We start from the raw sequence: 25,288 nt of genomic DNA on the forward strand, positions 1-25,288 counted from the left end.
GATAATCTGATCTTATAGTCATATCAGTTGAATTTTTAAAATTAAAACTTTATTTGAAAGCTCAGAAATACATCAGTACAGCTATTAAAAGGAGAAAAAAATATATTTTCTTCTCAAATAGGACACTTTAGAAACTTAACCACAGAACATTTTTATTATGTTAAAAGTTCCTATCTGGGTTACTACCAAGTAAAGGTCTTACCTTTTAAACAACAGATTTTAAAATACAAAAATTAGAATTAACTGGCTCAACTGAACTTTAATGATAACATATGTATATAAAAGAATTTTTTTAACCTTTCAGATTTACCAATCAAAATGTAAATCAAAAAAAAAATGTAAATCAAATGACAAGACATGGTTGTCCTTACCAAGAAACAACATTTCAAAGAACTTACTGATTGAAAGATAAAAAGTACATCACTCAGAGTATAATTTCCATTAAAAAATTATGTTGGCATGAAACAATACAGAAAAAAAATTAAAAACAAAAATCTGATAAAGATGCTTTAATTCATTTGTTTTAGTTTGAAATAATTTGGAAACCTCTGAAAAGTCAAAATGGTTTCTCCCACAGTATGTTTCATTATTTCATTATCTCAGTTAAGTCATCACATCACAATTAAAAATACATCTTAGTGAGGAGAAGAAAGAGTAGCCTCCTTTCTGGTGCCTTTATTTTAGGCTGAGATATAACTGACGTACAACATTATATTAATATCAGCTGTAAAACACATCATTTACATGCATATATATTGTGAAATGCTTACCACAATGTCTAGTTAAATCTATCACTACAAATGGTTACAATTTTTTTTTTTTATCTTATGATGAGAACTTTTAAGATCCACTCCCTTAATAACTTTTGGCAAGAGTTAGAAGTTTGGAAACTAGAGTGTCTAATAGACTAAGTATGTGATATTCTATGACATACATTGAGCACTTTCATATTTCTTTGATAAGAGTTAGAAAGTCTCTCTTTTCTACCGAATTTTTAGTCCTCCCGTTAAAAAATGGTAAATGGATAGACAATCTACAAATAAACCCAATGGATAAACTAATTTTGGCATATTGGAAAATGAAACAACCTGGATGTGGCAACTTGGATGAATATTGAATGTGTTGTATATTCTTAGTCTCCTTTGTCATAGATTGACTGCACATAGGTGGGTTTACTTCTGGGACTTCTGTTCCACTGATCTATGTCTCTGGTTTTAACACTAATATCATACTGTTTTGATTATTATAGCTTTGTAATATACTTTGAAATCTAGAAGTGTGATGCCTGCCTCCATCTTTGTTCTTCTTTCTTCAGATTGCTTTGGCATTTCAAGGTCACTTGTGGTTATACACGTTTTAGGACTATTTGTTCTTTTTTCTGTGAAAAACACTATTAGAATTAGAGTTTGCACTGAATCTGTAGATAGGTTTGGGTAGTATGGACATTTTAACAATATTAATTCTTCCAATCCATGAGCATGACATATCTCTCCATTTTATGTGTGTCTTCTTCAATTTCTTTCATCAATGTCTTACAGTTTTCAGTGTACATGTTTTTCACCTCCTTGATTAAATTTACTCCTAGAGATTTTATTCTTTTTGATGCAATTGTAAATGAGATTGTTTTCTTAATTTTCTCTTTCTGATAGTTCATTATTAGTGTAAAGAAACAGGGTAAATTTTGAATGCTGATTTTATATACCTTCTTAATAGAAATAGACTAATCACTAATTTCTATCAAGAAGCAGAAAACTGAAGTGGCTTTAAAAATAGTAAGTGAAAATGTGTCATCTGTTTTTAGACTCCTCACATCTGTTTACAGCACTGAGAAGAGTGACTCAGCACTCCCTCAAGTAAAACCATTGTTTTATTATTCTCTAATCACTAAAGGTTGGAAACAAATTCACATGCATTTTTTTCAAGCAAAACCTGGGAACCAAAGTACTAGAGATTCCAATAGTTTCCTGGGAAATCATAAGAGTACAATATGGTCATTCTTATTTTGGCAGTAGTTAGAAGTTTGCAAGCTAGAATATCCTAGAGTAAATACACGATGCTCCATGGCATATATAGAGCACTTCAGTATTTCTTTGATAAATGTTACAAAGTCTCCATTTTCTATTAAAAAAATAGTCTTTCCAGTTAAAAAAAATGGTTAAAAATAGTAAATGGATAAACAATCCACAAATAAATAAATCCAATGGATAAACCAATTATCATATATCAAAAAATGAAACAACCTGGATGAATCTTGAAGACATTATGCTAAGTAAGAGACCCAGATGAAAAAAAAAGTATACACTATATGAGTTCATTTATACAAAAACTTTAGACAAATGCAAATTAATCTTTAGTTACAAAAAGTAGATCACTGGTAGCCCAGGAAAAATTGGGGGCAGGAAGGTAAGAGGGAGAGATTACCAAAGGTAAACCAGAAAATTATTGATTTTGACAGATATGTTTGCTATCTTGATCTTGGTAATGCTTTCATAGGTTATACACACATGAAAATATGTGAAATCACATAGTTGAAATATACATAACTTATTTATGCCAAATACACCTGAATAAGGTTGTAGCAACAACAAAAAAGGTAATTGGGTGTTTTAGAAAATCATTGCTATGGGGCAGTACACAGTTTGCAATGATTTGAAGATCTTTAGAGAGAAAATAGAATTTATTCATTGAACATGTCCCCAGAAAAAATAGTGAAGTTCAGATTTTAGATTGTTCTGGAAGTAGTAACATATTCAATTATAATAATAGGCTGAAATTAAAGTACATGTTTTGGGAAATTTAAACTTTCCTGATATTTTATAAAGTAGCTTTAAAATACTCTGTTGTTGATAACATGATACTCTATATAGAACTTAAATTTTTAAAAATAATAATTTAAAAAATAAACTAGGAATAAAAAATACTCTGTTGTTATATAGAACTTAAATTTTTAAAAATAACAATTAAAAAAATAAACTAGGAATAAAAAATAAAATACTCTGTTGTTATAGACAGTAGCATCATTTAGGCCATTTAACTTACATAAATTGTCATTGATTTTTATATCAATCATGCTTTAAATATGCAAGAACACAATACAGGGCTTAAACTTATCTTCTTAAGTAGTTTATAAGTCTTAACAAAGTAGAAATGAATGTATTTCTTATTTTAAAAAGTCATATTAAAACAAGATAAAATTAATAAATCATTTGAGATAGGGCAACATATAAGTTATGGACTCCTAATGGGCAAAGTTATTCAAAATCTAGTCTGATGCTTGTTGGGCAAAGTTTTTCAAAATCTAGTCTGATGCTTGTATACAGCACATTCAATAAAGATCTGACAGCTTCAATTGATGACCAAATTAAAAATGAATTATTTGAATAATTATTTTCAATTCTGCAGTTTCAAAGTTATTCTTTGTCAAAAAAAAAAAATACAAAAAACAAAAAACTGCTCCATAAAACTTAACTAGCATAGCTTCTATAGATAGAATAGCAACATATGCAAGTGAGAAAGAATGCAGTCAGAGGGAGAGAGGTACTATAAAGGGAGAATTGCGTTTGAGATGTGGGTCCAAAAAACATAAGATTTCGTTCTTTAGCATTTGTGGAAGTACATGCCATTTCAGTAATATGGGGAGTCCAAGTTAGAAAGTAGTAATAATAGAAAAAAGAACTAAAATGACCTTTTCTGAGTGAGAATAATCCATGTAAAATTTAATGCCAAAAATAAAATATTTGACAGGGCAGGAGTAATAAATTCACTTTCCCAGGAAAGTATAGAAATGAAACTTTAGCACAGGGCAGCATGCAACTGCAAATTAAGGAACTGTTCTGTCTTCTGGGAAAACCACAAACAAAATATGAGCCTCTGGAAAAATAAAGGCAAAATAAGGAATTCATCTAGGTATCTGGCTTTCTTTCACTTTCTTGTGCTGTTTTGGAACTAAAAAGCCATAAAAAGTGGATTTTTTTCATTACAATATCATTGAGAATATTTGCAAATGATTATTGCTATTCATATATTTTCCCTTTTGCAATTCTATATTCTTTGGTAGTAAATATAGAACAGCTGAATTCTATTAATATGTAGCATCCTAAAAATCTAGCAAAGAAAATCCAGAAACAATAAAAACAATGAAAATTCCTTAACACAACATACACTCTCTGAATGACTTGTTTAATAAGACTTTATTTAAATAACATTATCAGTATGCTTGAAGTCACTCTTAAAAGACTGTTTAAATAATATTAACAGTATATTTGAAGTCACTCTTAAAAGAACCTACAAAATCATTTGCAAAGTCCATTTTTATTTTACTGAAATCCACACAAAGTTATACTAAACTTTTAATTTTAAGGTAAACTATTTTGACCATTATGTAATCCTTAGATTTGGATAACTCCTAGTGACAAAAAGCAGTGTTAGACTGGGGAAGGGAGAAACATGAGAGACATAAAGGAAGAACTACAAAAGTGAACAAAGAAAATTTGAATTTTTAAAAAGATTTTATTTATTTACTTGAGAGAGAGAGAGAGAGAGAGAGAGAGCACGCCCATGAGCAGAGGGAGGGGCGGAAGGGAGGCGAGGGAGAGAAAGAATCTCAAGCAGACTCTGTGCTGAGCGTGGAGACCACACAAAGTTCAATCTCATGAACCTGAGATCAAATCAAGAGTCGGACATTTAACCAACTGAGTCATCCAGGTGCCCAGAAATTTTGGGATTTGATAGATGTAACTATCTTGATTTTAGTGATGGTTTAATAAGCTATACATATGTCAAAAATTATCAAATTATACAATTTAAATATATATAGTTTATTATATGTTTTAGATAACCACTGCTCTAGACAATAGTTTGCAACCATTTGAAGACCCTTAGAAAACTTGTCCCTACATAAAAATCGGGAAGTTCAGATTTCAAATTATTTTGGAGGTAATAACAGGACTATGATTTGATACTCACCTTTGGGTAAGTATCATTTTAGGTACTCCATGTATATATATTTGACTCATTTAGAATTCTTATATGCTCTTGGCATTCAACATACACTAGAGAACAAAAATATTCCCTGGTACCATACAATGTGTATTCCGGAGACTCTATCTCAGATTCTCCCTTTTTCAGTGTGTGTAGGTTTGTGGCAAGGAGTGGGAATGTTAGATGATTTAAAAAGTTGATTTATATTGTTATGAGGAACTGGCATATATCAATTGCCTACTTTTGTTTCAAATGCACAGCTACAGGTCTGGGAAATCCTATTCTCGTTTCTCCAAATGGAATGAATATCGTGGCTATTTTGTTTTGTTTCTAAAACCATGCTGGTTATCTGAGATTCAGACCTATATTTAGCCTCACTAAAAAGAACGCACTTTATTCCAAGAACCTGGCCTTGGAGCTACAAGCAATAACTGATCAATACACTGGGTTATCTTCTTTTGGAGAAGGGAGGGTATATTTTCAGCTGTGTGGGTGACTGTACTCTGTTACCAGAGGCATTTTAAAAACTGGGGGCACCTGGGTAGCTCAGTTGGTTAGGCATCCAACTCTTGGTTTTGATCTCAGGGTGGTGAGATTGAGCCCTGCATTGAGCTCCATGCTGGGTGTGGAACCTGCTTGGCATTCTCTCTCCCTCTGCTTTCCCTCTCCCCTCTGCCCTTTAATATGAAAAAAACAAAACAAAAAAAAATGTATAAGTGGGAAGAATGGTATATGTAGATACTGGGCATCAAAGATAGAAGGCATCTTCTTTTTTTATCTGCTCACCAGCTCTTTGAAAAATTACTCTTCCCCAATTTGTAGTCCATGCGGTTCTGGTCCCAATCCCAATTTCCAGGGGTGAGTAAATGATCCAAATCTTGCCAATTACAGTACTCCAATCCCATGACGACTGTAACTGATTTAAAGATGATCATGTAATCCAAGCCAGATTGGCTGGAATCCACCTTAGAATTTTTGCTAGAGCTATAAAGAAAAAAGAATGCTTTCTTTTTGCTAAGACTGCCTAGAATTGCTAATGGCCACCTTTTCCTCACTGTGTTCCTGTGACTCAAGCCAACAGTAAGGCTAAGAGATGGTGAGTGTCTTGATTATATTAATCAAACTCTTGTATCCAGCCAAATCTCTAGGCACATACATTGCTGGACTTCCAGATTACATCAGCCAATCCTGAGTTTGGCTTAAGACTATTTTAGGTAGGTTTTGTCATTTTTAATGGAAACAGGCTTGACTAAAACATTGAATTATTTGCAGTTTTTTAAATATACCTAGCTTCCTCATATATCTGTGCTGGAATACCCTTTCCCTCTGTTTCCATTTGAAAACTGCTATTTCTTTAAGTCTTTGCTCAAGCAACCATACTTCTTGGAAGTCTTCTTTCACTTCCTACTCCAGGTTCCCTCATCATATAATTTGTTGCCAACTCAAATATAACATAATCTGTGAAGCTTTTCATGGTTCCCCTTAGACAGAATCAGTAGCTTGTTCCTTTATATTCATACAGAACTCTAATATAGCCATACAGTACCAATGACTCTATATTGTAATTAAGAGTTTCTTTTTTTCCAATAAAATGTGAGCTCATAGAGGAAAATGAATATATCTTATCCATCTTTATACCTCTAATATTTAACTTAACATGCTGCTGGCATACAATTCTCCATAGTCTCTTGCATTTCAGTACATTATACAAATGAGATACTGACTATGCATCATTCCAGCCTGTCTTTTCAGAGATTTCTATATAGAAAAGATGGCCATAGTGTCTCCCTCTGTAGCAAAAGGCAGGAATGCTTACTGTCCATATAATAATCTCTTTCTGGAACACATTATTATTTTTTTTTGTCACTAACCATTATAAAAGATTGTTTCTCTAAGTTCAAAGTTACTCTTATGTAATACAACCATTGCAATATGCAAATGTCATCTAGCCCTCTTCACATCATCCCATGAAAAGTAAGGCTCCGTGAATCATGGCAAAAATGCTTTTACTCTGGAAATGGCTATTAAGAATAATAAACTGTCTTTTGTCTCTGTCCCAGAAGTCTTGCATCTTCTAACAAAATCTGTGAAACTATCAGGCTAACTTGCTGGCTTGGAAATAGGATAAAATTTCAGATCCTTTACAGTCTCTGACAATTCTGGTGATAAGAATGGGATACTGATGGAGACACAGCTTTTCTTTAAAGAGGAAGTATGAGGGCCTTATCAGATGATTAATGAGATTTGAGGAAAGTCCATGAGAATAGGCAGTGAACATGTTAACCAAATTGCATGGTCAACCAGGCAATAAATGATCCTCTACTTTGCTGCCTGCTAAAAGGAGGAATTAGAGGAGATGGCTATAGGCTAAGTGCTAGGAGCAGGAAATATCTTCAAAGACAGTTGTCTTCATTGTTGCTAACTCTCTTCTGGGTGGGAAGATTTCTTCATCAATCTAGTGAGCAAACTCAGGTCTACCTCAATAGAACAATGGTACTAAGTACTATTAGTAATAGCAACAAATAGTACAAAGATTCATTCTGGATAGGTAGAAGAGTCAGCCTCCTTACATTCAACTGTTATGGAGACTCCCACCTACAGTGAGTATGAAAGGACAGAAATTTGTGAGCACTATGGGCAGAAACCAGGCAAGTCAATAAAAATTCAGCTTGTTCATTTGGGAGATTGGGGGCAGGTTCCATATTTTTTCACAATGCAACAATTGTAATATTAGGCTTGACTACCTAGCTACTGAAGCCTCTGTCTTGATATCACTTGGAATCAAAGACCTTATGCAATTTGACACCAACCTAGTTTTACAACCTTATCTATCACTCTATACCAGGAATCTGTCAGCTAGTCCATTTCATTTACTGTTTTATAAACCCATTATGCGTATCAGCTAGATGTCTAGGCTCTGTGCATATGATTTACCCCACCTGGAATGCCCTGCCATTTATTCATCAACAATGTAATTCAAGATCCATCTTTTCCTTAAATCCTTCCCTAATTCCTCCATCTCATGGTAATCTTTCTCTACTAATAATGAACTATAGTAACTACTTATTTCTTACATGATGCCTTTAAGATTATCTAACAGTAAATGTATATATCTTGATTTTTCCTAATTTGCTATAAATTGCCTTAAATTATGGACAATATGTTAGTTTTGTGGATATCCTACAGTGTTTACTAGGCATAGCTTTGTACACAGTAGGAACTAAAGAAATGATTTGTTATTGACTGATTTAATCATATTTTCTTTCAGCACCAGGTTTTGAGTAACAACTAAAAACATCAAATTACTCAACCAAATCCAAGTGATGAAAGATAATGAAGAAGTAACTGGTTTAAGTAAAGGAAACCCAACTGGACTAAGATCTATGTAGATCTTATGTAGGCTGGCTTATTCAAGTTAAGTTCACTATGGTGTTAAAATGGACATTTAGAGGCATGCCTTTGATATGAGCAGACTCTCCAAATGAACTCTGCTATTTGTCTCTAGTGAAGACCATCTTAGTAGAAAAAAAAAGGACCCACTGCTTGGCCATTTCTGGTATCTCTGTGATTGGTGGTCTCAGCTCATTTTTGTAGTCAACACTTGGCCCCACTTACCACGTACATCATCCAAAATTCAATGATTTGGCAATCTCAGTAGTTCAGTCTAACAGCTGAATCAACAAACATTCTAACTATCCTACTACCACATTTGAAGGTAGTCTGCTGCCAGAACTGGGAGAAAGCATGGGGTTGGTGCTCAAAACTGACACTTACTATGCTTAAAGAAATAGAGAAGATTCATGTACAGTATTTTCCATGTGTTTTTGTTAAAAGCAAAGAACTAGCATGGAAAAAAATGTAATCTTATGTTTAAAGTATGTGATGCATTTTGGGACATCTCTAATATTTACAATTCTGGAAAGGGCTAAAAGCACAGATATGTTTACTTCTCTGGTATAGCAATTTTACTTGCCTAGAATAAGTAAAACATTATGAAGCAAGAAAAAACAGTTTGAAATAATAGACTGAAGTAAAATTTGTTCATATGATCTTTAATGATGAACAATCTCTTCAATGTCCATGACAAATAACAGCATTTATAACAAAAGTTTCAGAGTGCTTTGCTTTCACTGACTTATGAAAATGCAAGCTTCTGAACTAGAAGTTACTAGCAAGAAATACTGGCCAGTCTTGTTTTGTCTTATTGGTAATATAGATGACAACTTATACGGTATGATTAATTTGAGGAGCATCAAAGTTTCTAAAAATCTTTCCCAGCTCACTAAACAGCACCCTAAATTCTACAATTCAAGACTCATTGCATTAAGTTCAGGTCTGTTTGGTGTTAAAATGTAAATATCCTTGAAAGGGGATTGTATTGAAGTTAGCTGTTCTGCTATTTACTGCTTGAAGTAAAATATATTTATCAGGTCTTTAAATATATTTAAATATTAATATTAATATTTAAAATACATTTAAATATATCAGGTCTTCCTTTGATAGGAAAAGAAACACCGGTTATTTGAGATGGACAAGAATTCATGCTGAAGAGGGAAAGAACATAGGAAGACCAGTGGCTGTAGGAATCAAGTTATTTCGCTATTTTACAATTTTCTCTGGGGAATAAACTAATTCTAGACTTTTAAAGAATTAACGGACTTCTAATTTTTCATTTGATCAAACATAATTAATTTTGATGTCTGGGAAAAAAGACAGATGGTGACAGTGGAGGTGTTGACATAATCTGAATTGAATATTGATTTCTTTTTTTTTTTTTTTTGAAAATGATTTCTTGAATATAAGTTCCTTGAAGTCAAGATCAAATCTATGGACTTCAGCATTTTTTTTTTTTTAGTAATAAGAATATAATGAATATCTCAAAAAGATCTGTTGAAAAGAAATAATTAGAAATGCCTGGGTGGTTCAGTGGTTAAGCATCTGCCTTCGGCTCAGGTCATGATCCTGGAGTCCTGGGATTGAGTCCCACATCAGGCTCCCTGTGTGGAACCTGCTTCTCCCTTTGCCTGTGTCTCTGTCTATGTCTCTCATGAATAAATAAATAAAATATTTTTTAAAAATAATTAGAACCGGATTGTCAAAAGAAGAGCTTAAAAGGAAGAGCTACTCCTATAGTTAGGTAGACCTTTGGGTTCTAAGGATCAGACAATCACATCTAGATGACTGCCAATCATATTGTGTAGAGAGAATGTCAGAGATCCCTGCCAAGATTAAAAATCTAAAATATGCATGGGTGGTGGTTTCTATCAGACCTACTGTTTAATTCACCAGACTACCACCTGCAGACATCAGGTAGATTGTGGAGATAGACTGCAGACTACCACAGCCCCAGTTGGAGATGCTATGTCAGATGTTGTATCATTAATACAGCAGATTACTAAGCCCTTCTATATTTGGTAATTGATTTGGTAATCACTGATTTGGCAAATGCCCTCTTTTCCTTTATAATTAAAAGAAAATAAAAAATAGCCCTATGTATTCACATGGGGCCCTTCCAATTTGGAAATATAAGCAGATCATCTTCACAGAAAGAGATACATAATTTATAAGATTTTACCTTTCTTTCCTGACCAAGAAAAAAAAAAGGATGAGCACATATGTAAATATTTTTAAAATGTAATGGCATATGGGAAATAATCATTTCAATCAATCACAAAAAAAATTAAAAATCATAAGGCTATTTTATGGATTTACATGGAAGTAAATTTGAAAACCTAGATGAAACAGACAATTTCCTAAGGACAATTCAACAAAGCTAATCCCATTAGAGATAGCTTAAAAAGGTTAATTTTTTTTCAAAGCAATAGAAAAATTCATCAAGGAACTACCTTATAGAAAAGCATTGATTCCAGATGGTTTCACAGAGGAATTCCACCAAACCTAATAGATAAGATAGTCTCAATGCTCCATGAATTACTACAGAGCACTAAAAATGAAGACTTCTTAATTATTTTGATGAAATAAGTATAACACTAATACCTAAGCTTGACAAAGTACCAAAAAAGATTGAATATTATAGATCAAGATCACCTACAATTATTGATGCAAAAATACAAATAAATATTAGTAGCATTAGCATTATATCAGGAAAATAATATATCACGATCAAGTAGAATTTTTTTAAAAACTGCAACAGAAACTAGTCATTATGTAGAAATAGTCAATACATAGACACTATACAGAATAACCATTATATGGAAAATAGTTAATAGAAAATCTGTTACTATACCATACAAATAGATCTAAAAAAAAAATATAATAGTCTCCATAGATGTTGAAAATATAACAAATACTTAAAAAATATAACAACCATTCCTGACTAAAGAAATCACTCAAGCAATAGAAACTAATAAATATTTCTTTACATAATAAAATATAAGCATATTTTAATTCTAATGCCAGAATTTACTTCATGAGTGATCACTATAGTACTTCCATTAGGATCAGGAACAAGGCAAAGATGAACACTGCTTCCAATTCTTCAACATTGTACTGGAAGTATTACAATGTCATTAGAATGAGAATTGAATTACAGGTATGAGAACTGAGAAAGAAGAACTAAAAGGATCTCTATTTAAAAATTACATGAGAGTATGTCTAGAAAACTTTAGAAAATCAATGGCGAAATTAACTCAAAGATAAGAAACTATTAAGGTACCAGGATGTAAAATTAACATTCAGAAATCAAAACTCTCCATATCTATACAAAAACCTGTTAGAAAAATCCCATTTACAATAGCTACAAAAGATACTTGAGAACAAATTTAATAAAATAAATCTATATGTACAAAACCTTCATGAGGAAAACTTCAAAATATCCCTTAAAAACACAAAAGGAGACTTGAACAAGACTTGAACATACCTTTATTAAAGGTATTCATTATTCTTGGACTGGATGATCCAATATCATAAAAATGTCACTACTCCCTAAATTAATCCATTAAGTACAAATCAACAAAAATAATAATTTTTTTGTGAAGCTAGTTATGTTGATGCTAAAGTATATATGTAAAAAATAAGTAAGTATAGCCATGAAAGCGCTAAAAAAAAGTAAAGGTAAGAGAACTTATAGCCTTTCCAGATATTAAAATATACCATAAAGTAGTATTACTTCATAGGTACCAAAGTACCATAACACATAAAAGCTTTAATGTACCAAAATTTCATTTGTTTTGATTACTATAGCTTTGTAATATAGCTTGTAATCAGGGAATGTGATTTCTCCAGCTTCGTTCCTCTTTCTCAGGAATGCTTTGGCTATAGACCAATGGAACAGAATAGAAAACCCAGACATAAAGTCATGCACATACAGTCAACTAATTTTTGACAAGGGTAGCAAGAACACACAATGGGGAAAAGATGGTCTCTTCAATAAATTGTTCTGGGAAAACTGGATATCCACAAGTAATAGAATGAAAACAGAACCCTATTTTACACCACTCAAGAAAATTAACTCGAAATGGATCAAAGACTTAAATATAAAACCTGAAGCCATAAAACTGCTAGAAGAAAACAGGCAGAAAGCTCCTGTCTTGGCAATGATTCCCTGGATAAGACACCAAAAGCACAGGCAACAAAAGCTAAAGTAAGTGGGAAACAATAAAAAAAAGAAAATTGAAAAGGCAACTCATAAATACACTCAATAACTAAAAGACCGTCTAATTAAAAAATGGGCAGAGGGGCAGCCCCTGGGTGGCTCAGCAGTTTAGCGCTGCCTTCAGCCGAGGGCGTGATCCCAGAGACCCAGGATCGAGTCCCACCATCAGGCTCCCTGCATGGAGCCTGCTTCTCCCTCTGCCTGTGTCTCTGCCTCTCTCTCTCTCTGTGCCTCTCATGAATAAATAAAGAAAATCTTTTTTAAAAAATGAGCAGAGGATTTGCACAAATATTTTTCCAAAGAAGACATACAACGGCCAGTGGGTACATGAAAAGGTATTCAACATCACTACTCAGCAGAGAAATGCAAATCAAAACCCCAATTAGGTATCACTTCACACCTGTTAGAATGACTATTATCAAAAGGATCAGAAATAACAAGAGTTAGCAAGAATGTAAAGAAAAGAGAATGCTTGTGCATTCTTTGTGAGAACGTATATTGGTACAGCCACTTCAGAAAACAGTATCAAGTTTCCTCAAAAATATTAAAAATAAAACAACCATATGATCAAGCAATTCTACTTCTGGTATTTGTCTGAAGAAACGTAACAATTAACTTAAAAAGATATACACACTCCTATGTTCACTGCATTATTCACAATAGGCAAGTTATGGAAACAATCTAAAAATATTTTATTTGATGGGTGAATGGATAAAGATGTGATATGAAGGAGGGAAGATGGTGGCAGAGAAGAACCCTAGGCTCACCTTGTCCTGCAAATACAACTAGATAACTATTAACTCCTCCTAAATACCCCCAGAAATTGACCTGAAGAATGGCAGAACAAACTCCACAACTAAAGGTAGAGAAAAGGCCACGTCAAAGAAGGTAGAAAGTGCAGAGATGTGGTTTTCTAAAGAAATGGATTAAGGCTGATGTGGTGGGGAGGGAGCTGCAATTGTGGAGAAGGGTGAGATACAGACTAGCACACAGAGGAGCAGAGAGAGAAAATGAATCCCACAGCAATGGCTTGGAAAGTGAGGGGGCCAAATTTTGTGAGTTCTTGCAAGCAGCAGGGCTTAAAGTCTGGAGTTTTAAAGGTCAGTAAGTATGTCTGGGATAGATCCCAGAGGGCACTGCTCTGATCTTGGAGAGAAGGCAGGCAAACAGCCCATTGACATACAGCATGGAAACAGCAATCTGAAGAATGCCTGGGGCAAACAGTCCGAAGGCTATTTGTTCATCTCAGAACATGTCCCAATGAGGCAGTGTTCATGGAAAGACCCCTCTGGGAACAAAATAACTGGCTACAGCCATTTCTCTCCCACCCCCCACCCCGCACCTCAGTATAAGTACAGGCTGCCCTGCAGAAACCAGCACAGTCCAGTACTCTCTACCTAACTTGCTTACACCAAACCCTGCCATGCTGTGCTCCAGTGGAATCACCTCTCCCAGGCATGCTTGCTTCAGTGCCCACAGACCTTTCCCCTATAAGATCAGCCCAAACTCCTGCTCACATTGCATCTCCCAGTGTGGGGGTTTGCAGAGCATCAGTTCCAGTGGCAGTGGCAACAGGTCTCATTTCACAAACACCTAGTTAAAACTGTGCCACATTCAGGCCAGGGACCAAACACTCCTCACAATAGGCAAACAGAGCTTCTGCAGATGACTGGCCTGATGGATAAAGCAGTCAGGACAAAACAGCAAAGCACACATACTCTGGAAACACTTTCGGAAGTACCAGACCCTGGGGAACAGGGTACACCACACAGCAGGGCAATTCAGGACCTCTTCTTCATAAGGCCATTACCCTCCAAAACAGCAGACGTAGTTGACTTTCCTAACACAGAGAAACAGGCACAGAGACTTAGAAAAAATGAGAAGACAGAGAAATTTATCCCAAGTGAAAGAATAGGACAAGTCCACGGCCAGAGATTTAAGTGAAACAGATATAAGTAACATGCCTGATAGAGAGTTTAAAGTAATGATCATAGGGATACTCACTGGACGTGAAAGACATGAGTAAGACCATTAACACAGAGATAAATAGGTTATTTTTCAGATACCAACTTCAATCTTTTCTCACCCAATAATTAACAAAAGTTATCACAGAAGTATAAACCTAGGTGTCATCATTTTGGCCCCTAATAGGATTACTTTTACTGAATTGTATTTTGGCATTATGACATCATTAATCTAAACAGAAAGATGGAAATCACACAATACCATGAACTGTTGCCCTTCTTTTGAACAATTAATGTGTTTTTTATACAAGGAAGAAGAGATTCATATAACTGATCATGTTTTACTATTTCAGCCAGTAGGAAGTTCTGAGAAGCTGGTTTTTCAATCTCAGCTGAGTTCTTAATACAACTCAGAAATTATTTTATAAGTCTCCAGCTACTCCTCCATTTACTCTTCAGAGATTGCCTCAAGTGCCCTCTTTCTGCACACACAGTCCTCTTACTCTTGCGATTGCCTCCTACTTACAGAGAAAACAGAATCTACCCTATTTCTTTTCTTTTAACTTCCTTCTCCCTGTGAAAAATTTCCTACATTTGTGCTATGCACAATTTATTTATTCTTGATCTTTCTTGCTTTGTACAGAAATGTGAATTTCCCCCCAGGTGTTGCTTTAGGTCTAACACTCAAATTTTTATAATGATTTGTTCTCAAAAATTAAAAATTAAAAAAATGATTTGTTCTCATCCAGTTCTAAATATTTTCCAATTTCCATTGTGATTTGTTTTCTTTTCTGTATGTTTTTAAGTTACCAAAGTTTATCTTATGGCTCTTATATTATTAATTTTAAGCTTAATTGCACTATAAATAGGAAATGTGGCTTTCTGGGGGCAAGTGTCCAGGTGCAGTATTTTTGAATCTTGTTTCATATACTCTCCTTAAATGATTTCATCTGTTACAACTGCTTTATCTAATACCGCTGTGTGGATAATTACAAATGTTTATCTCTAGTCCTGAGTTTCAGGCCTATAGTTTTTATACACTGATCAGACTAATTTCTTTTATGCCCAACAGACACTGCTGTCCTAACAAATTCAAAACCAACACATTATCTCTATCCACACCTCTAAATATCTTCTTCGTTCTTTTTTTATTCTCTATTTTTAGGTTATCCCACATTCTACCCAACTCTTCAAGCAAGTAACATTAAAATTGTCTCTTACTCCTTTCTTACACAAACTAAATGAACTTAACTGAGCGGTTCAAGGGCTATGAATTGTATATCCTAATTATTTCTTGAAACCATGTTTTCTCTATTGTAACAGGCCCTCATCATTTATAGCCTGGCCTTGCATTATCCTCGTAAATAGCCTTTAATTAGTTTTGTCACCTTTCCCCCTCTCCTTCTCATTTACTGTTGCTCTCGCTACCACATGTATGTTGAAAACACAAGTCTGATCATTTCATTCCCTTGCTTAAAAATCTTTGATCACTGCCTACAGGATAAAGTCTACATTTAACACAACATATAAAACCCCCTATCTGGGCAGCCCCAGCGGCTTAGCGCCACCTTCAGCCCAGGGCGTGATCCTGGAGTCCTGGGATGGAGTCTCATGTCAGGCTCCCTGCATGGAGCCTGCTTCTACCTTTGCCTGTGTCTCTCTGCCTCTCTCTCTAGGTCTCTCATGAATAAATAAATAAAAATATTTTTTAAAAACCCTGAGAAAATTAATCTACTGCGCAAGTAGAAATTTCAGGTTTGATATAATAAACATACTATTGTAAATTCTTAGATCTGCAATTCTACCAAAAGTCTAATGTTGAGGAGGATTTGGATAAAAGGGTTGCCTTATATATAACAACTGCCTACACATAACATTTTTATGATTAAAAAAACTTATGCTCCCTAGATTAGACTCCTTTTCCAAAACAACCCTCTACCAGTTAGATGAATACGGGTTACATCTTTGGCCCAACGAAAACATTTAAAACATTTAAAGCAAGTAGAATGAGACTAGTCTGACAAGGGTCAGCTCAGGACCTTAATAGTGCAGAAATCAAACACAATGAGACAATGTTTTGAATGATGATTGCAAATCATAAAATCTCAAAGGCAACAGAGAAAAAAGAAACATCTCTGGAAGACCAAGTAGTAAGTAAAAACATAGCCCATGGATCCTTTATCCTGGCTTTAGGAAAAAGAAGAAAATTATTCCAACCAAGTAAAAAGGAGGTGACACTGTACTCCCTAGCATATATCCTATCTGTAACAAAAGTTACAACAGAACAATCTATGTTCATAATAATAATCTTTAAAGGTAATAAAAAACAAATTAGGTTCTGTATCCTCAGTATGAGAAGACAGGTAAACAGAAGTCATTCCAGGGAGGTTTGTATGAAAAAATTATTAAAAGCATACAGGCTCATAAAAGATATAAACATATTAATGTGTTAGTTACTATTTTAATTATCTGTTAATAATTGCTTCAGTTTCTCAAAACAATTTCCTTCTTCCCAGAATGCGAACATCAATATATTGCTGTATTTTATCTCCTTATTAATAAAACTAGGTAAACAGAGTTTTTTGGATTTTTTTTTATCAATATCCAATGTGTTTTTAAATGAGACAGTAAGTAAGAATAGGCATTTGCTGAAGAAATCAGCCAACCCTGGAAGAGCTGCAGGGTAAGAAGTAGATTTTATGGTTTACCAAGAGAGGGAGAAAACATTGGTAGAGTGCTATTTCTAGAAATTCCATCTACTGCTCTGACACTGTTCATTGCTCTGATTTATTCTGAAGCCAAATTCATTTTCTTAGCTTTACTACTGTATCTATGATTCTGAATTAGATGTGTCTGTGTATTTATATGTGTATGTACATGTATTTTTTGGCTTATATTTCTGAACTAGAGTGAGCTTCAGAAGCTTTTTTTTTTAAGATTTATTTATTTATGATAGACACAGAGAGAGAGAGAGAGAGAGAGAGAGAGAGAGAGGCAGAGACACAGGAGGAGGGAGAAGCAGGTTCCATGGCAGGAGCCCGACGCGGGACTCGATCCCAGGATTACAGGATCGCGGCCCGGGCCAAAGGCAGGCGCTAAACCGCTGCGCCACCCAGGGATCACCTAGAAGCTTTATCTCCATGTGGCATGTATCTTTGATGCATAAAATGATTTTTATTTTATTTTTTAGATTTTATTTATTTATTTGACAGAGAAAGTAAGGTAGCGCCAGCAGGCAGAGCAGTACAGGGAGAGGGAGAAGCAGGCTCAGCAGGGAGCCCAATGTGGGGATCATGACCTGAGTCAAAGGCTGACGCCTAACTGACTGAGCCACTCAGGTGCTCCATAAATTGATTTAAAAAAAAAAAATTCAAATGTTTCATCTTAGAATGTGTTCTATGTGAACTTGCAGGGAAAAAAAGAAACTCTACATCAAATATTCAGCCAAAGTCAAAATTTTGAAGAATAAATAAGCAAATGTGATAAATGTACTACAGACTTAACTATATTTATTCTAGAATATAAGATCCAAATGATATATGCATACAGCAAAAATTAGAAGCATTTCATATTAAAAATTAAGTGGACTTTATCCCAAAATTTGATTTCATACCCCAAGTATGTGTTATTAATAGTTGTGGTGAACAAATAAACCAGCTGTGATGGAATCAGGACTATAATGTGGCTAATACCTTTCTATTCCCTTGGGATCACCTTTTGCTATAGTAGAAAAAAAAATTAGTCCAAACTATTTACAAAGATGTAAATTTTAATGAGAATCTTTCTTAAGCCTATTATATAAACACATGTTTTACAATCAAGTTTAATTATTATGACTTTTGTTTCAAATTTATTATCTTCCAACTAACATTTTACCTCTGGTCCTGGAGGGCCACATGGTCCTTGGGGTCCTGGGTCACCCACCTGGCCCTAAAATAGGGGTGGGGATAAAATTGTAAGCATTAATCTAATAAATACAATATGAAATGGAAATAGATGTATAATAAGCAAACAGAACTCAATGTATTATGCCACACAAAATTATAACGACTTTTCAGCAAACAACAGTCAATATATTGTGTCAAACAGAGTTGTAACTGCCATTCAGAAGGACTTAATTTGTAACCATCATCACTGTGGAAAACTTATTTAAATAAAATGTGTGTGGATGTAATATATGTTTACTCCTAATCTTGGAGATACAAACAAATTGAGTCAAGTGCTCAAATCAAGAAAAAAAAAAATGCATGGATATGTGTCTGTTACCCAGAGATAAGGCAATAAAGTTTGACTTAACAAAGTTCGGGACTCTAGATGTGGAGCTGTTTCCATAATCAACCAGAGTCTGGGACTGTCCTTGAAAATTCCTTTCTCCTTTGATACTACAAGAGGCCGCCTGGGTTAATAATTTAGAATCATCTGGATTTAAATCCCTGCTGCTAAATCTTTCTTAGCCTCAGTTTTCTTAACAATAGAAATAATAATGATAACAAGTACTAACATTGTAACAGGGTAATTGTGAGGATTAAATGAGATAATATATTTAAGGTGCTTAGCTTACACAGTGCCTGGAAATAAATGTTAACCAATTTTGTAACCTTTAATCCTTCCTTTCACATCCTTCTCTCTCTTGGATACCTAAAATTCCTAGATTGTTTGGATCATTAAATTAAAATGTTGAGGATTTGTTTTAAGTATCTCTGAAGCCATTTTCTGACATTTGGGTTAACAGCGTGAAATTAGAGCTGGAGAGGAAGTTCAGTGGAGAGAAAAATAGTCAGAAAGCCTGAAACCGGAGAAGGCTGGTCATATTCTCAAGAGATGAAAGGAGACAGTTGTCTGATACCCTTATTTTCATAAAACAACAACAACAAGAAACTATTGAATTAAAATTATTTCTGTCATACTAAGTTTCTATATGAGTTTCAAATTTGACTTAATAGGTCTCAGATTACATACAATTACAGGATACAATATGTGTTTATCCATGATTCAAGAAGTAAAGCTCAGTTTTCCATAACCACTTAAGCCATTCTCATAGAGTCCTTAAGTATTCGGGTATCCGGATATAAAACAGTACACAATATAACTACTGCAATCAAATCTAGAAAAAAGCAATGAAGTGTTACATAAAATTTGATTCAAGTTCTCCTAAAGAAACAAAATCATAATTCATCATAATCAGTATCTAGGAGTCAAATTCTTAAAATGGTATTTCTCTAAAGAAAGATAGGGCTCTCACTGGAGACCTCTGGTGGCCAAAACCAAACAAGAAGCTAAATTTATAGGTTTTGAGGAAAAATAGGATTCCCTAGGTCTTCGTTTTCAGAAAAGTTAATTGACAACCAGATGTTTAAAAATACAAATTTTGGAAAAATTACTTTCTTCAGAATAAATCTTCATTTTGAAATTTTTCAACTGGTAGTTTCCTTGAATGTCGTCTTTTTTTTTTTTTTTTTTTAAACTGAGTTTTCAGGTAAATTTTAGACAATGGAGTAATGATTAAGTAAACTTCTATAACTGACAACTTCTAGTTAAAAATGTGGAAAGACATAATAATTGTCTTTGCTTTATTCTAAGGAAAGAATTTTCTTAACTTCTCATTGGTAGTTATCTCTGGATTTTAAATGCTTGTAGTGTGAAAGATTCCCTGTTGCAAAACATTAAAAGCCTTTCAGATCAGGACATTCTTTCTTTTATTCTGTAAGTCTTCTCTCAATGTTACAACTTAGATTTATTTGGAAAGAAAAGTATCACTAACTCCAGCATCTTAGAAAACAAGCAACCAAAAGTAGGAGATATAAAATAAAGACATCCTTATGACTTTGATATTCTTTTCATGATAGTGAACAAATGATTTAGATAGGCATTAACTTGGATAATTTCTTTTTAATATAACAGATTCGGTGTCCCCGTTCAAAATTAGGAGATTTCCAGGTCAAATCTCCTAATTTTTTCTATTAATAACATACAAACAAGTGATAAAGTGAGACACTAAAGACTCACAAATATTAATTCATAAGTCTCTCTCCTATCTTCAGTCTGATGCATATATTTTTCAAAGGCTTGATAAAACAAAAAATGGTCAACTAACTCCTATGAAAGTAATCCCCAATGACATTAAAAATGTATTTTTTATTAATATAGAAAGGTACAAAATGGGCAAGTAAACCCCTCACTCTTATCATCTTATGCTCCCTGTATCACGGCCCTAAAAAATCACATTAGTGTTGCTTCTGGTGATTTATTCCAGGAAAAAATAATATGAAGTTTTAAGACATTATGTTAAAGGTGAAACAGGCTCTCCACCTTTCCTTTAGTTTAGACTAGAGAAATACTGGTAAGCACCATCACTGAGAAAGGGAACTAAAAAGTCACAGATTTGCAAGGAAACTTAAATATAATATAGTCTGACTCCCAGTTTAAACAAGAAACTGAATATCACAGTGGTTAAATGCTCAAGGTCATAGCAAATCAGTATCAGAGCTAGGATTAAAATCTAAGTCTCTTCTTTCTCAGAGCAGTGTTATCCCCTCTGCCCTATAATAAACATACTATCAATATAAACTGTAGCAAAAAGTAAAGGAGACATTAAAAAGATTTACTTTGTATAAGCATGATAGATGACTTTAGTTTTCTTAAGTAATCAATTGTAAAGTATAACAATAATATTGATACCACTTATTACATAATATTGACCTTAGAAAGTGTGTTGAAAGAAAACCCTCATGTTATGAACAATGAGGATGGAAGAAGTCTAGGGTCTTACTTTACAAACCACTGCAGATATTGTAAGTTCCTGTTACATGATGAGAATAATCATTGAAAAACAGAAGGTTTTTGTTAGTTTCATGACCTATTCTTATGCCCCTTATTTATCTACTTTGGAATTTTTGAGATTCAACTCCAGAGCATGAGTCTGGGTACATGACTGGCCAGGTTAACTCTGAGTCCAGGGCAAAAAACTAGTGAAGCCTACCACAGCATGTCACTTGACAAAAAGACACTGAGAATTGTTCTTTGGGATAAATAATTCCTGAGAGATGTATATGAAATGCTGTCACTTTTAGAAGTCATACAGAATGAGGCATATAACTTAATACTGCTTCCTCTGACAAAAAATAAACAAGCCTTAGATGGGAGGTGACAGAGGGAAACACGATGATTTGCTCAGGGAATGACACTCTTTTTAAAATATATGTTATAATGTTACCTTAATAAATTATAATTTTTCATCTGCCTTTTTCTATCTACAAGCACTTTCACCTTGAGTTGTAATCAATATTGAAATGCTAAAACAATCTTAAAATATTAAATCCTACAACAGTGTAGCACAGTGTTGAGCACAGTGTTGAGTGGCTAAGCATCTGAGCTCTGACATATATGATTACCTAGGTTTTCCCAGGTGACCAGCAACTAACTAAGGAAACTTGGGCAAATTATTTTAACTCTGTATCTCAGTTTCCCTAATCTGTGAAATAAGAATAATAATAGTACCAACTTCATATGATTTTTGTAAAGATTAAATTAGAGGTACAGACCTTAGGATTGTGACCAGTACTTTGTAAACATTCAATAAATCTTAGCTATAGTAATTATTATGACTTTCAATGTAGAGAGACATACTTTTAACTCATGTTTTAACCATTATTTAAGTGATTTTAATTAGTAATTTTAGTTTGAGCTGGGTTTCATGTTAACTGCAATATAAGATACTCTTTTTTTTTCCAACTAATTGATGCCCAAAGGTTAAAAAAAAAAAAAAAAAAAAAGCCAAAGAAGTAGAATATTTGTGCCCACAGAGTGTGGCATGCTACCTTTTCTTCATGATATTTCTTTTTTTTTTTTAAGATTTTATTTACTTTATGCATGAGAGAGACAGAGAGAGAGAGAGGCAGAGTTCATGATATTTCTTTAATGAAATATGCTGGATTGAAAGATATTTGGAAAAATTAAATTATTCAAAATATTTTGTATTTTCTACCCTAAATATCCATTGTTAACTTTAAATACTATCCATAACTGATCAAACAAGACCTTTAGGGCTCACAGAAACTTGGTTTTGGCCTGGCATGAGGGTGTGGCAGGAAGAATGGAATGTGAGTTGAAAACCTGGATTAACTGTACCCTAAAACTGAAGAGAAAGAATGCCAGACTGGTAGGTTTATATCCTACTTCTTATATTCCACTAATACCAACAAGTGTCAAAGATTCATGCCATGATATATACTTTGTTAATTGGAAAAAGCAGAGCAAAAGTTCAAACCTACTGAAGGCCCTGGCTTTCCTCTCATCCCTGGTGGTCCTGAAACACCAACAGCACCCTTCAGGAAGAGAATAACAGAAGATGAAAGCTATTATACCACAAAAGGCAGCTATGCCTCTATTTACAAACTACTTAAAAAATTCATAGAGTTAATCTAAAAACTTTGAGAAAATCACTTCAAACAAGATGTGTAAAACCAGTTTTGATACCATATCCTAATAAACTACATAGCTAAAATAATCATTACTCCAATCCTTTCAAAGAATTTATACTTTTTCACTGAATTTTTGTATTTATATAAACTTAATGGTAAAAAAAAAAAAAAAAAAAAAAGTTACCTTGTCTCCAGGATACCCTGGTTCTCCTGGCTCTCCTATAATGCCTTGTTCACCCTAGAAAGCACAATTTCATACAAAGTCATGTAAGCAACACAAACATAATAATATTAAAAAGTAAGTATTAATTAGAGAAGAATAGTTTCTCTATTTTTACTACTTCTGAGAAAATTGTATGATTGACAGTACAGATTAGATCTCATATTTAGAACAAAATATTGGATAAATTGTATTGACTAAAAAAAATGTGATAAGAAATTATTTCTATGATAATGTAAATATTTAAATCACCTTATCACCTTTGATTCCAGGTAGGCCCTTATTCCCGGAAAGACCCTATAAAAAAAAGTGATATTTTGTGACATCATAGAGAAATTAAAGGGAAATATCCATTATGCAAATAGAGACATACCATTGGGCCTGGAATTCCAGAAGGTCCAAGTGGTCCAATAGGGCCAATATTGCCCTGAAAAGCAGTAAGACAGAAAGGCATCATTAAATATCCACTAGGATTGGAAAGAGAATATGGTAAAATTAATTAATTAGCTAATTAAGAACATTTCATCTCACTAAGCTCCCACATGTGCCTTGTTCTTCCACAACTTCTTTTCCTCTCCACATTTTTAATATTTGAAACTTTAGTGAGTCATCCTACTCCCTGAAGTCTATTCATACCAGTCTAGTCCACAAGGATCCTCCCCTTCCTTTATTTCCTATAATGCTTAACTCTCCATGACATTTATCTTGAAATATTTCTCCAACTAGATAATGTCTTGAAGATAAGGGAAATATTTTAGTGCCACATTCCCAGGAGGTATTCAATATATACTTCATTTGATCCTCTTCTATTTTTATTTCACTCTTTTATTGAGGATTTATTGGGTAGTTACTATGTTCCAGGGATTCCAGTGATTTCATTTCATGATTTGAAATTTGCAGAATTATAAAATTTACCATAATTCTGGAATAAACTGAGACTGAACAAAAGACTCTAGTCTACTGGGCTTCCCTGTCATTCATTCATTATTTAACATTTGTCGAACATAACATGTACACAGACACTGAAGTTGTGTGGAGGAAAGAAGATGAAAAAGACAGTCACCAACAAGTTCTCAGTTTAATTCTCCAATTCAAGATTCCTCAAAAACTAACAACCCCTATCACCTCCTGCAAGCAAGTGATTTAGAAGAACTCCTCAAATACATCATCTTAGAAGACAAAGGACAATAGTCACAATAAGGGTATTGAAAAGTAAAATTTGAAAAAAAAAATGGCTTGGGGATCACTTACAATTTTTTGTGACACTGACATTTCCATTTTCCTTCTTTCTCTTGCTACCTCTCTCTGTGCCTAGCTTCTGTATCATCCTTCATCTTCAAAGAACAAGTTGCCTTAAACCTCCTTTTTATGGTTTCCAACTATTAAAAAACTTCTAAAGGTGTATTTTGTGGCAATACTAAAAGTGTTGCCCTTTTACCAAATTTCTTAGGAATCCCAGGCCCTCACTACCTACTCTTCTTTTACTTCTCCCTCCTCCAAATCCCACACTCTAGCCACAATGGACTATTTTCCATTCTCTGAACATGCTCTCTGTTTATCACGTGCTCAAAGCTTTTGAGGGTATAGTTACCAATACTGGAATGGTCTTCTGTACTGGTGAATATATTGCACTGTACTTTATTTCCTATGTTCCTAGTCTGTGCATTCTGTGATAGCAGAAGCATGATTATTGATTTTTTTATTTCCCAGATCCAGCATAATAACTGGCACATAATAGTTTTGAAATAAAGTATGAAATGAATACTGAAGAGCCTGTCAGAATAGCCAAAACCAAAAAGAAATAACAAGTGTTGGTGGGGATGTGGAGAAAAATGAACCCTTGCACACGCCGGCAGAAATGCAAATTGGTGGAGCCACTGTAGAAAAACAATATGGACCTTCCTCAAAAAATTAAAAGAATTAACATCTGATCCAGTAATTCCACTACTACCATTTATTCAAAGAAAACACTAATTCGGGATCCCTGGGTGGCGCAGCGGTTTAGCGCCTGCCTTTGGCCCAGGGCGCGATCCTGGAGACCTGGGATCGAATCCCACGTCGGGCTCCTGGTGCATGGAGCCTGCTTTTC

General features: G+C 34.0%; 1 protein-coding gene across 5 annotated transcripts in view; it reads right to left on the reverse strand.

Annotated features, from left to right (window-relative positions):
• The window catches only part of COL24A1 (collagen type XXIV alpha 1 chain), a 387,323-nt gene that overhangs the window by 257,219 nt on the left and 104,816 nt on the right, over positions 1-25,288 (reverse strand). For all 5 annotated transcript variants that reach the window (XM_077905294.1, XM_077905293.1, XM_077905290.1 and 2 more), the window contains exons 16-20: positions 23,573-23,626; positions 23,452-23,496; positions 23,164-23,217; positions 22,830-22,883; positions 18,436-18,489 (exon numbers count right to left, since the gene is read on the reverse strand). In XM_077905294.1, coding sequence (XP_077761420.1) covers positions 18,436-18,489; positions 22,830-22,883; positions 23,164-23,217; positions 23,452-23,496; positions 23,573-23,626 — 261 coding nt within the window. The remainder of the gene's footprint in view (positions 1-18,435; positions 18,490-22,829; positions 22,884-23,163; positions 23,218-23,451; positions 23,497-23,572; positions 23,627-25,288) is intronic.

Source organism: Canis aureus, chromosome 8, assembly GCF_053574225.1.
Source record: "Canis aureus isolate CA01 chromosome 8, VMU_Caureus_v.1.0, whole genome shotgun sequence".
In the NCBI taxonomy this organism is placed as follows: domain Eukaryota; kingdom Metazoa; phylum Chordata; class Mammalia; order Carnivora; family Canidae; genus Canis; species Canis aureus.